The 13,010-nt window shown below is 41.4% G+C and overlaps 1 protein-coding gene across 1 annotated transcript; it reads left to right on the top strand.

Annotated features, from left to right (window-relative positions):
* The first annotated feature begins 1,116 nt into the window (after window positions 1-1,116).
* LOC125008985 (interferon-induced protein 44-like) lies at window positions 1,117-13,010 on the top strand. The gene is made up of 10 exons (XM_047586436.1): window positions 1,117-1,187; window positions 3,709-3,792; window positions 6,225-6,309; window positions 8,321-8,825; window positions 9,139-9,187; window positions 9,478-9,673; window positions 9,765-9,917; window positions 10,004-10,175; window positions 12,026-12,126; window positions 12,217-13,010. The coding sequence occupies exons 4-10, from the start codon at window positions 8,354-8,356 to the stop codon at window positions 12,379-12,381; spliced, it is 1,308 nt and encodes a 435-aa protein (XP_047442392.1). The 5' UTR covers window positions 1,117-1,187; window positions 3,709-3,792; window positions 6,225-6,309; window positions 8,321-8,353; the 3' UTR covers window positions 12,382-13,010.

Below are 13,010 nucleotides of genomic sequence, written 5' to 3'. Positions count from 1 at the left end.
TTCTGATTCTGATTATGTGTGTCAAGCTAATAGATGTAATATGTTTATACTTATGTGTTAAATTGACACAGAAGCTACGGCCACAGCATAGACCCTAGCCCCTTAACTGATGTGCGTCTCCCCAGAAACGTAACTAAGCATGCGATGCAAGAGCTGTGATTGGTCCACTTGGTTGTTGCATGTTTCCGCTTTAGTGTTTCCTCCATCTTCCTGAAATTTCGTAAGGTTTGGATACGGGTTTCGATCAATACGGAAGGAATACATTGAGGAAAGATTAACTGAGGAGGTTTGGAGATACAAATATTTGCATGACTTGTCTTCAGTGAAAATTTCAGCAAAAGTTTGGCAAAGTTTCAGTCATCATTGTTAAAAGTGAAGCAGGAACTAGAAACAAAAATGAACCCAAATGGCAAAAAAGACACAGCGCCAACTAATGTTTTTACATTCTGAGCCAGACTGACAATCGCACAAGTATAAGTGGTTCGCAACCCCCTTTAGCTATGCATGTAGGTTATGGTACTCTAGTAGCGCATAAAGACTTGCATGGCTTGAGGGAGTTCACATTTTACCCTTTATGGGCTTTATGGGGCAAAAAATCATATATGGTAACCCCAGCACGCATTTTAAATTGCATCTCTGTGCCTCTGAGTAAAGTTGAGCAGCATGTGGTTTTCACCCAGCCAATCAGCAAAAACCTCTGCATGAACGCTGAGCGTAATTGCTTTATTACATAGAAGAAGTGTCCTAATGTAGTCTAATGTAATAAAGTGTCTGCCTTGTATCAGCACTTATGTTCTATGGTCTAAATGCGTTTTTACATGTTGTTTACCACTTAAGGGCACAGAACCATACATGGTAAATTCATTAATCTTGAATCATCTCATTTCATTTCATCTCATTAGAAATTTAGGAAATTTTCACAAAAGCAAAAAAGTCTTTTTGTGACTGACAACAATACTGCGCTGGAAATTTTGAATTTCCTGATATTTGCGCCAACGTTGTTAACTCAAACTAAAGAGGAAGCAGTGAAGTAGGCAAACAAATGAAAGAGAAAGACTATGTTGAATATAGAAAGCAAATGTTGTTCTCATCACTTTCATTAGTGCTGACTGTGGACTGACTGGCACACATCTCTACGGTTGCCCAGACGGTAACTACTCTGATCTCTGCTGTCAGATAAGAAGGAGGTAAGACTGACAATATTAAAGGGCTGTATATTTTAACTTTGTCGGTAATATTTGGGTAGTTTGTTCTGTGTGATTTATGTGCAGTGTTATGTTGTCCTTTAGTTAAATTCTGGTCACTGACTTAATCCATCAGAAACATGAAATAAGATTTGGAAAATGTATGTATAATGTATATACAGTAAATATGTGTTAAAATCAGTGTGATATGGAAGAAATGTTTGATTTCTGATTGTGTCTCATTCTTCAGTTAGTCTGAAAAAGAAACTTGGAGAAAAGGGGATCTTGTGAGTCATAATGAAATGACTTTTCAATTCCCAATTCCCGAGAAGTCCCAAGGGCATGACCAACCAACCATGTCTGTCTAGACTGGTCAAGTCTTGTTAGGAACCCTCCCTAACTCTGTCAACTCTGTACGAGGACAGCATATCCTCAAGTGCATTGTGATGGCAGATTAGCCTTGTATTGATCTCCATGTGCTAATTATTCACATGTAGACCAATCATGGATGATATTATGAGAGCCTACTCTGTAGGTTTCTCTTGTGCCTCCAAAGCAGTTGTGAGCAGTTGGGTCCTAGGGGTTGAGTGGAGGGGCCTCTGTGGATCATCCCACAGATATTTATCTGATCCAGTGAATTTGGAGGCCAGGTCAACACCTAATGTGGGTTTAGTTGTTCAGACTTAAATCTACAAGAAGAGGAAGACCGCTAATGGAAACCTACACTCTCCTAGTTCACCCACTGTCTTTGTTTAGCCTGTCACAGGCTAAACAAAAAGAAAAAAGAAACTTGGAGAAAAGGGGATCTGTGAGTCATAATGAAACTTTGTCAAATGACTTTTCAAAATGAGAAACTTTCTCAAAATTCGTTTATGTCACCATAACATACCCCCAAAATAATATGAATGTTGGGTTACATGGTCTAATCCCTGTTTTTTTGACAATAGACTGTGTCACTAAGAGAAGTCCCAAGGACATGACCAACCAACCATGTCTGTCTAGACTGGTCAAGTCTTGTTAGGAACCCTCCCTAACTCTGTCAACTCTGTATGAGGACAGCATATCCTCAAGTGCATTGTGATGGCAGATTAGCCTTGTATTGATCTCCATGTGCTAATTATTCACATGTAGACCAATCAAGCATGATATTATGAGAACCTACTCTGTAAGTTTCTCTTGTGACTCCAAAGCAGTTGTGAGCAGTTGGGTCCTAGGGGTTGAGTGGAGGGGCCTCTGTGGATCATCCCACAGATATTTAATCAATTTGGGATCCAGTGAATTTGGAGGCCAGGTCAACACCTAATATGGGTTTAGTTGTTCAGACTTAAATCTACCAGAGGAGGAAGACCGCTAATGGAAACCTACACTCTCCTAGTTCACCCACTGTCTTTGTTTAGCCTGCGACACTGCCTTAGTACATCCTACTGCTTCCTCTTTCTATGAATTTCTTCCACTACCATCTTCCTCTTTTCTGCTACTGATGTCTTGCTCCACAGAGGTTTTCCTGCACACACCCCCAGACCTCCACAGACTTGCTGTACATGACCTATGATATCCCTATGCCTGAGGGCTGTGCTTGCTGCACTGCGTCTTTCGGATTCCATTTCCTCCCTGTTTTAACTATGGGTGCTGCCTACCTAACCACTGGATGATTCAACTGAGTAAGAGTCATCTCGTGACTCCTTCATGGATCATTAAAGTCTGTCTAAGTCTAAGTTTAGCCTTAGCACACTTAAACACCTCTGTTAGACTATTTACTGGGAGCGCCAGTTAGTCTTTCCCATACAATACTGCGCCGCTTAAGAATTGTGAGACACTTGCATGACTTGTCTTCAGTGAAAATTTTGGCAAAATTTTGGCAAAAGTTACAGCCACCATTGTTAAAAGTAAAGGAGGATGTAGAAAGACTTGCATGGCTTGAGGGAGTTCACATTTAACCCTTTATGGGGTAAGAATCAATATATGGTAACCTAAGTACACATTTTAAATTGCATCTCCATGCCTCTGAGTAAAGTTGAGCAGCATGTGGTTTTTACACAGACAATCAGCAAAGATCAAGGCAACATTTTCAGGTCAAATAAGGGTTTAATGTGTTTTTCAAGATCCACCTCTGGATGAACGCTGAGCGTAACGCTTTGTTAAGTAGAAGACGTGTCCTAATGTTGTCCAATGTGACAAAGTGTCTGCCTTGTATCAGAACTTATGTTCAATGGTCTAAATACATATTTACATGTTGTTTACCACTTAAGGGAACAGAATAATACAAGATAAATTTATTAATCTTGATTTTCATCGCATTTCATTTCATCTCATAAGACATTTAGGAAATTTTCACAAAAGCAAAAATGTCTTCTTGTGCCCTACAGTAACGCTGGAAATTTTAAATTTCCAAATAGTTCAATGAGTGCCCTATAACGGGTCGTTGTTCAAAACTAAAGAGGAAGCACTGAAGTAGGCAAACAAATGAAAGAGAAAGACTATGTTGAATATAGAAAGCAAATGTTGTTCTCATCACTTTCATTAGTGCTGACTGTGGACTGACTGGCACACATCTGTACGGTTGCCCAGACTGTAACTACTCTGATCTCTGCTGTCAGATAAGAAGGAGGTAAGACTGACAATATTAAAGGGCTGTATATTTTAACTTTGTCGGTAATATTTGGGTAGTTTGTTCTGTGTGATTTATGTGCAGTGTTATGTTGTCATTTAGTTATATTCTGGTCATTGACTTAATCCACCAGAAACATGAAATAAGATTTGGAAAATGTATTTATATGTATATACAGTAAATATGTGTTAAAATCAGTGTGATATGGAAGAAATGTTTTATTTCTGATTGTGTCTCATTCTTCAGTTAGTCTGAAAAAGAAACTTGGAGAAAAGGGGATCTGTGAGTCATAATGAAACTTTGTCAAATGACTTTTCAAAATGAGAAACTTTCTCAAAATTCGTTTATGTCACCATAACATACCCCCAAAATAATATGAATGTTGGGTTACATGGTCTAATCCCTGTTTTTTTGACAATAGACTGTGTCACTAAGAGAAGTCCCAAGGACATGACCAACCAACCATGTCTGTCTAGACTGGTCAAGTCTTGTTAGGGACAGCAGGACAGCATATCCTCAAGTGCATTGTGATGGCAGATTAGCCTTGTATTGATCTCCATGTGCTAATTATTCACATGTAGACCAATCAAGCATGATATTATGAGAACCTACTCTGTAAGTTTCTCTTGTGACTCCAAAGCAGTTGTGAGCAGTTGGGTCCTAGGGGTTGAGTGGAGGGGCCTCTGTGGATCATCCCACAGATATTTAATCAATTTGGGATCCAGTGAATTTGGAGGCCAGGTCAACACCTAATATGGGTTTAGTTGTTCAGACTTAAATCTACCAGAAGAGGAAGACCGCTAATGGAAACCTACACTCTCCTAGTTCACCCACTGTCTTTGTTTAGCCTGCGACACTGCCTTAGTACATACTACTGCTTCCTCTTGCTATGAATTTCTTCCACTACCATCTTCCTCTTTTCTGCTACTGATGCCTTGCTCCACAGAGGTTTTCCTGCACACAGCCCCAGACCTCCAAAGACTCGCTGTACATGACCTATGATATCCCTATGCCTGAGGGCTGTGCTTGCTTGCACTGCGTCTTTCGGATTCCATTTCCTCCCTGTTTTAACTATGGGTGCTGCCTACCTAACCACTGGATGATTCAACTGAGTAAGAGTCATCTCGTGACTCCTTCGTGGATCATTAAAGTCTGTCTAAGTCTAAGTCTAGCCTAAGCACACTTAAACACCTCTGTTAGACTATTTACTAGGAGCTCCAGTTAGCCTTCCCGATACAAGACTGCGCCGCTTAAGAATTGTGAGATACAGAGCCGTTTCCTAATAGATAAATTAATCATCCTTTCAAGCTTCTCCACCTTTGTGGAACCTCATACACTGTCAGTGGACACATTAGCCGGGGCAATAAACCAAACTGGGGGTGGTTTCTGCGAAGGAGTTCAGGGCTCTGATCTCTACCTCTTCCATGTAGAGATGGTGACTGCATCATACAGCCGTGTTTCTGTCAGTAGAATCCTCCGTTAAATTGGATATAGGTCGGGTACAGGTTGAGCAAATCCTGACTGCAGATCCTGACTTTCAGACTTGGTCTGGTCAGGTGTTATCCTTTGGTAGTCTTTCCCTTATTACTTTTGTGGCTTCTGTGGTGGGAATGCACATGAACAGTGAGGTTACGTCATAGGATACAATGGTTTCTTCTGGACGCAGAAGAAAACATGTGTGATGTTCCTGACTTTGTTGACAAAGTCCCTAGAGTTTTCAAGGAGTGAGGAGTGTTGCCCACCAACGGAGACAGGATAGATGCTTTGTGATATTATGTGAGCGTGCTTATGCTCCTGACGATGGGTCAGGCCTTAGCCTTAGTTGTTGGGCTTCTGTGTTGGTGAGTTTGTTATTTATGGCGGTTTCTGTGGCGGGGATGAGGTCTACTATTAGAATTTGCTCTGGTTTTGAGCTCCCCGCCACACAGGTTCTGGACCTACTTCTCTTGGGTGTCCAGTTGTGTGATGTAGTCATCCTTTTTCCTCCACGTCAGTTCCTCAGTTTTGCGTTGGTTCTTGGGTTGCGTTTGTAAGTACATTTTTGTTTGTGGCATTCCATACCTTTTGTGCGTTGTGAGGTTTGGGCCCTTTCCGTTAATGTGCAAACATCCTCCAGAATGTCCTCAGGCAGCAGTGATGTCAGTTTGTTGAACAACTGTTGAGTCCAGTTGCCTTTCTTAACACTTCAGCAAAGTATTCACGCTGTGCAATAAATTGTCAGCAGCATCCTTTATTTTTCTGCTTATTGTGTGACTCAATAGTGTTTTAAAATCTCCTGATTAAAAATATGTTTCTTAGCCTTTACTGTGCTTTTATTTTAGTCAGCAATTTCTTTCACTACATCTGAATTCACACTGAAGGTGTTTCAAATTTAAATCCTGAACAAAGCAATCAAGTCAGGCTTGCACTTTATATCTTTTTTACGGCTGCAGATTGAGTGGCCCTCATTCGTTCACCTGCCTTCAGTGTAACTACTTGGATCTCTGCTCACCTGCTATCAAGCATCTATACGACAAGGTAAGAATGAAAAGATCACAAATACTCAGATTTTACTGCTTGTGTGTGTGCATAAAATTTAGTATTCTGTGGTTGTACTGTAAAATGTTGCTCAGTTCACTGATTCAATCCACCAGAAATAATAAATAGTAGTCACAAAATTGTTCTAGAATTTTTTGGACACCCTTAAAATTTTACACAGTGCCAAACTTTATCATGAAATATTTGGAGAAAAATCTTTTTTTGTGTTTCAAAAGGTGTGGCTGTCAATTCGCAACATTGTCAGTATCAAAGTCAACAAAGTACAGAGAATGTGGTCAAAAATGAAGAAAAAATAAATAAACCATCACATCATCAAATTAATATTTAGTACTCCTGCCATTAGTACACAGTAAAGCTCTAATCCTGGCTGCCATGTTCCCCACGAGCCTTTCACCCCGGAGAGGGCTAATCTTGTCCCATTCTTCTTGAATTAGTACATTCAATTCTTCTTAATTATTTTACTCCACTTTGAAAGAGACATTTTGATAATCCACATCAAATTGTCAATCGGGCTCATGTCCGGGGATTGAGCTGTCCACTCTACCTGGATACTGTGCTCCTGCAATTAAGTGCCAACTGGCCCTGGATGTGTGGCAAGGGGCATTATCATGTTGAAACACCCAGTTCAAACCTCGACGGAACAATGCTCATCCAGAAGGGCGTGTGTGCTAGGTGGAATGGTACAATATTTGTCAGAGCTCAATGTGCCATCACAGACAGTGAGATTACCAACACCAGCAGCACTCATGCATCCCCAAACCATGTGACTGCCTCCACAATTTTTGACAGTAGGTACTGTACATGCTGGAGGCAATGTTTGGCCTGGCCTTCTGCATATCCTCACATCAGCAGGAGGAAGGTGAAGCTGGAAACTGGACACATCTGACCACAGAATCTTCTTCCAATTCCTGACTGTCCAGTTTGTTGTGTGCTTGGGCTCAGCGACCTGTCTCTCATTGATCAGGGACTTCTTGGCAGCCTTGTACGACCTTAAGCCATGATCTAAAAGTCCACCATGTACAGTATGGATGGAACACTGGACACCAGTTTGGTTTGACCACTGCTGTTGGGGCTCCTGTGATGTCATTCAGCACATGCAGATCAGGAAGAGGCCATTTCTTGCTGAAGAAACCCTTGGACACCCAGATCTTGGTTTGTCTTCCAAGCTGTTTGTACATCTGTATTTCTGCACAGTGGATCTAACTGCTGAAGGACTGCATCTGCACTTCTTGGCGATCTAGTGGCTGGCTGGTACCCAGTGGTGGCTGGTGGTGTAATTTGATGGGTGGTGTCCAAGGAGGATATTTTCCTCTCCTTCAGCCCAGGATCTAAATTGAATAGTTGTTTGTCTGTGTGTTGGCCCTCCAATGGACTGGTGACACGTCCAGGGTGTCAGCTAGGATAGGCTCCAGCAACCCCCGTGACCCAGTGGTAGGATATAAATAACTTTAATTGTGTAGCTTTAGCTGAGAATGTACTATGGAAAAACAAAATCCCAATTTTAGTATAAAAACTCTCACCAGGATTTAAACCTAGCTTCACTAACCACTGATACAAACAAACATGTAGCAATCCTGAATCAGCATTTTCCTAACATGGACAGCTTAACCCTGTCAATGTAAGTTGCACTGCATCCATTTTTTCTAATCTGAACTTGGAAACTGACTGAAACTGAAACCCACAAGAAAAGAAAGTAGGATATAAATTCAAAAAAGATGAAGTAGCAAATTAAATCAAATTCAATCTCTCCTGAAATCTCTGGTAATCTTTTTATACTCTGGTTGCAGGAAGTTAGTTGTAATATATTATATAAAGTAACTAAGTGTTTGGGTGTGATTCAGATTTTCATGCTGTTTGTGACATTATTTATGATTTATGGGTTTAATTTGTTGATGTTAATTAATTGTGTAATGAGATAAACATCTGGTGAAACATAGTTGATATAGTTAGTCTAAATACTTTTTTAATGCATTTTTGTTGTTTTTTTTAGACTCATAACATCTGAACAGAACATCTGTCCACTATGAACCCTCAACTAACAGTGAACAAGCAGAGAACGATCTGCTCTCAGCTGGGAAGGGTCAAACTGCAGCTGCTGTACAAGGCCAGCGTCCATGGATACACCAGTGCAGCCTTCCACCAACGATGTGACAGCCGCTGTCCCACTGTGTCTGTGGGCTATAACACCTCTGGCTTTGTGTTTGGAGGATACACCCAACAACCTTTTTCTCAGTCTGGACAGTATGTCCAAGATGACAAGGCCTTTCTTTTCACGTTTAAAGGAGAAAATCTCCACAAATATCCAGTCAGTAACTCTTCATATGCAGTGAGAATGATGAATAACTCTGGTCCTTACTTTGGGGATGCATTGGCTCTAGCCAATCTAAACAATCCTATAGTTTATAGCAGTCCAGGAAAGTATTACAACTTTGACGCTGCAGAAATGCACGGAAATGACCTCGTCCTGAATGAGTGTGAAGTCTACCAGGTGGAGGGTAAGTTCGCTATAGTGAGCAGCGATAATACTAGAGTTATTATTGCTGTGTTCACATCACACAGCCTGCAAATATTTACACCATCTGTTGAAGGAGTAGAATTGGTAGTTGGAGAATTAAAATGAGAGTGACTAGAACTTAATGTGGGACAGTTAAATTACTTTGGTTTTAAAGCCCCTCAGTCTATTTCACAGCTGATGTGAGCACAATTTAAAGCTGGGAACTCATAATGAGGATAACTCAGACAGGTTGTATGTGTTTTTAATATCCTCATTCATTTTGGTTTAATTAAATTATATTTGCTTTTCAACAGATGCCACTGAACTTGAGAGACCATGGAGGACTATAATCTGGGAATCTGAGTAAGAGTCACCATGCTGCAGCGTCGTTAACATTCGTTACTTTTCTATAATATACATTAACTATAAACTATTTGATCTAATAGAAAACAAACTTCAGTTAATTCAATGCATTGATTATTTTAGGTCATAATAACAACAATAACAATAAAAAACAGAATAGTTACAATAAAATAGTTTGTCATGTTTTTCTAGGAGCACAGCTACTAATGTCATATGTTAGCTGACTATAATCCGTTACAATCAAAACCATTTTCACAAGATAAAAGGTCTTTATCTTCTCATTTCTACAGGAAGAGGACAGAGCTGATGGAGAGCATTAAAACCTACAAACCCGCGGACAGCTCCGTGTCCCAGGTTAAAGTTTTGCTCGTTGGACCAATTGGAGCTGGAAAGTCCAGCTTCTTTAACTCTGTCAACTCTGTATTCAGAGGACATGTCACCAGCCAGGCCATGTCTGGCAGCTCTGCCACCAGCCTCACCACACAGGTTGGTGCCATCAAGCTAATGATTTGTATTTATGGTGATTTTGAAATGAAAAATATGAAAATCTGTCACTCCATCACTTTGTATCTGGTAGTTTCGTGCCTATCCTCTGAAAGATGGGCGGGACGGCAAACGTCTGCCAATCATAATATGTGATACCATGGGGCTGGAGGAAAGCACAGGAGCAGGCCTTGATATAAATGACATCAGCAGTATTGTTGAAGGTCATCTGCCAGACCGTTATCAGGTACAGTATTTAATCAAGAAGGATGTTTTGCATGTTCATTTAACTTTGAGTTAATTCATTCCTTTCTCCTCAAATGTTTGACTCAGTTCAACCCCTCTGCTGCGCTGCATTCAGAGGCCTATGGCTATATCAAGTCTCCAGAGCTCAAGGACAAGATCCACTGTGTAGTCTACGTACTGGATACCTGCAAGATCTCCATCATGCCTGAAAAGCTGGAGGAGAAGCTGGAGGCAATTCGCAAAAAGGTCAACTCAATGGGTCAGTAGGATGAAGTCCCTTATTCATGAATATGAATATGAATATGAATATGAATAAGGAAGATATTCACTATACTGTACTGTGTGTATGAACTTATCAAGCATGATCTGCTACGATGGAACCTGGGTGGGTGGGAGATCTGAGGCAGCAAGTGGACATTTTGTCCTCAGAGTTGATGTGTTTAAAGCAGTGGTCAGTACCAAATATAAGTGGTTGAAGGAATTATAAGCAGTGAACTGGCAAATAGGGTCATGGGTCAAGGTTCATTAATGCAAGTGATGGATAAGAAGGGATGAAGGGGATGAGAATGGATGAGAGGGGCGGATGAGAACAGTTGAAGGGATGGATGACAGAGTATGAAGGGATGTGTTGAAGGGGTCAGAGATTAATGCTGGAAATGTATTTATCCCTCCCTCACATAAAGTCAAAATAGTGGCGGTATTTCCAGTTATAAAATGCACATCTCTCTCCTCCCTCCATTTTTGTTTACATTTGTGAGGCTGTCTGTTGTTACACGTAAGTTGTCCTCATGCTGAAAACATGACTTGTGTCGTGAGATTTTCATGGATTTTCATGGTTTTCATTTTCATGGATTTTCACCAAAGGGTGATGAAGCCAGGGTCCCAATAAAGGGTTTTTATTAAACAAAAGGCACTGTGGGAGGCAGGAAATCCAAAACACAACACAAGAACACAGAAAGATGGCCAAGAGTTGAAATACAGGGAGACTGGATCATGAGGACAAGAACGACTGGGGACAAAGGGAAGGAAGGACTATATATTCACACACAGGGGCAGCGGGATGACGAGACACAGGTGAAACTAATGAGGACGGAGCACACAAGGAGAAACCAATCAGCAATCAAAGTAAAACATGGGGAGTTTCAGAACAGGAAACCAAGAAACGTAACAAAATAAAACAGGAAACATACTCAAAAATAAAAGACAAGGACTCAGAACCACAGAACCAAGGTTCCCAGACATTACTAAAACAGGCCCAACAGGACAGGGTGGGCAGAACGAACCAAGCCCAGGGAGGGCGACCTGGACGGAGGCCGGGAAGACAGAGCGGGCCCCTCCAGAGGACGGCAGGGCAGAAGCAGGCACGGGGGCAGGAGTCGACACTGGAGCCGGCGCAGGAGCCATAATAGGGGCTGAAGCTACCCTCGTAATGGAGACAGGAGCCGGAGTGAATCTGGGCGTCGGAACAAGTCACTGGGGTTAATCTGGCTGCTGGCTAGCATGCTGTCAGGGCCATGTCTCCCTGTCGGTTCCTCAGGCCTAGGCAAGTACCCAAAAATGGCTGGTACTCAGGCCTGAACTGAGGTGTGAAGTCCAACATTTGTTCTTGTCAACAAGAAATGACTTGCCTTCTTTCATCGGCCTCAAAATGGAAAGTGTCCACTGGATCCATATCGTGGGCACGTTGTTCTATCATGAGATTTCAGGAGATGTGGAAAAACAGGACGAAAGGGCAACGAGGCCAACGAGGTCCAAAAAAGGGTTTTTATTTATTAACACAATAGGAATAGGTAAGATGTTAAATACCTGACAGGTTTCGATTGCCACCTGCAGTCTTCTTCAGAGGCATCATCTCGTAGATGTGATGTGTCATTTAAAAGGTGTTCCTCCTGTAGGCGTGACAGACTTGACAGGTTGAACTCGTCCGATGGTCTCTGGAGGAGAAAGTCCCACGTGACAGAGCATGAATACCCCCCCCCCCCCCCGTCCTCATTCATGGTCCAGTCCGCAGGCTGCCTGAACTCAATGACCTCTGTTATCCAGCGCTTGAATTTGTTATTTTCTGATTTGATGACTCTTGCTCTTTTCCTTTCTGTTTTGTGTCTCCAGGGATTCCTCAGCTGGTCCTGCTCACTAAAGCAGACGAAGCCTGCCCTTTGGTGAAACAGGACCTGAGAAACATTTATACCAGTATCTACATCAAGGACATGGTGAGGATTTCAGGGTTCAACAGAGAAAAACTACACCTGACCTGGTTTTTAGTTACAAAACCATTTACTACTTTGTCTTTTGTGATCCAGGCGGACAAGGTCAGTGCTCGGCTCGGCGTGCCTCTGTCCTGTTTTGTTGCAGTGAAGAACTACAGTGAAGAATCGGAGTTGAACTTGAACAGTGACATCCTGATCCTCAGCGCCATCAATCAGATGCTTCGCTTCGCGGATAACTACTTTGATGACCTTAGCTAAACACTGAGCAATATTTAAACTGAAGTTATATGATGAAATGTTCCTCACAATCTCCCTCGTTCATATCTCAGTGTTTTTAAAGTAATCAGAGCGACACAATGTTATAATTCTTTTCTTCTGACGTGGATATTTGTACGGCTTTTCCTGGGGAGAAATATAATTTTCTGTCACAGGTCTGCGACTTTCCAAAACATGTAGCTATGTGTGTGCTGTTACATTTAAACTGTACACAAGTTCCTTTTTATCAGAAACACTTCTTGGAGGCTTCCTTGTTTTTATTCTGCTTTAGTTTGCCTACATTGCTGCAGTTATTTGTCTCCTCAGCTCTACAGAAAAAAACAATATATTCAAGTTAGAAAAGAGCTTGGAGTTGACTGGTGGATGAGGATCTTGTGAAAGGCGATTGATTTTGGATATGAATCTCTTTTCTCTGACCTGCATCACTAAGTATATTTACATGGACATGGATACTTTTAACTCATTCTGATAATATGATAAGACTATTGCTTACATGGCTGCCGGATGAACTCATTAGATAATACTGTGGTGTATACATTTGTCTCATTTGTCTGTATCAAATCAGTCAGATAAATATTAATTTTCTGCAATAAATTCAGTTTTTGTGCTTA

This window comes from Mugil cephalus, chromosome 6, assembly GCF_022458985.1.
Source record: "Mugil cephalus isolate CIBA_MC_2020 chromosome 6, CIBA_Mcephalus_1.1, whole genome shotgun sequence".
Classification (NCBI taxonomy): Eukaryota; Metazoa; Chordata; class Actinopteri; order Mugiliformes; family Mugilidae; genus Mugil; species Mugil cephalus.
The sequence above is the reverse complement of the archived record's forward strand: the minus strand, read 5'-3'. Positions and strand labels throughout refer to the sequence as shown.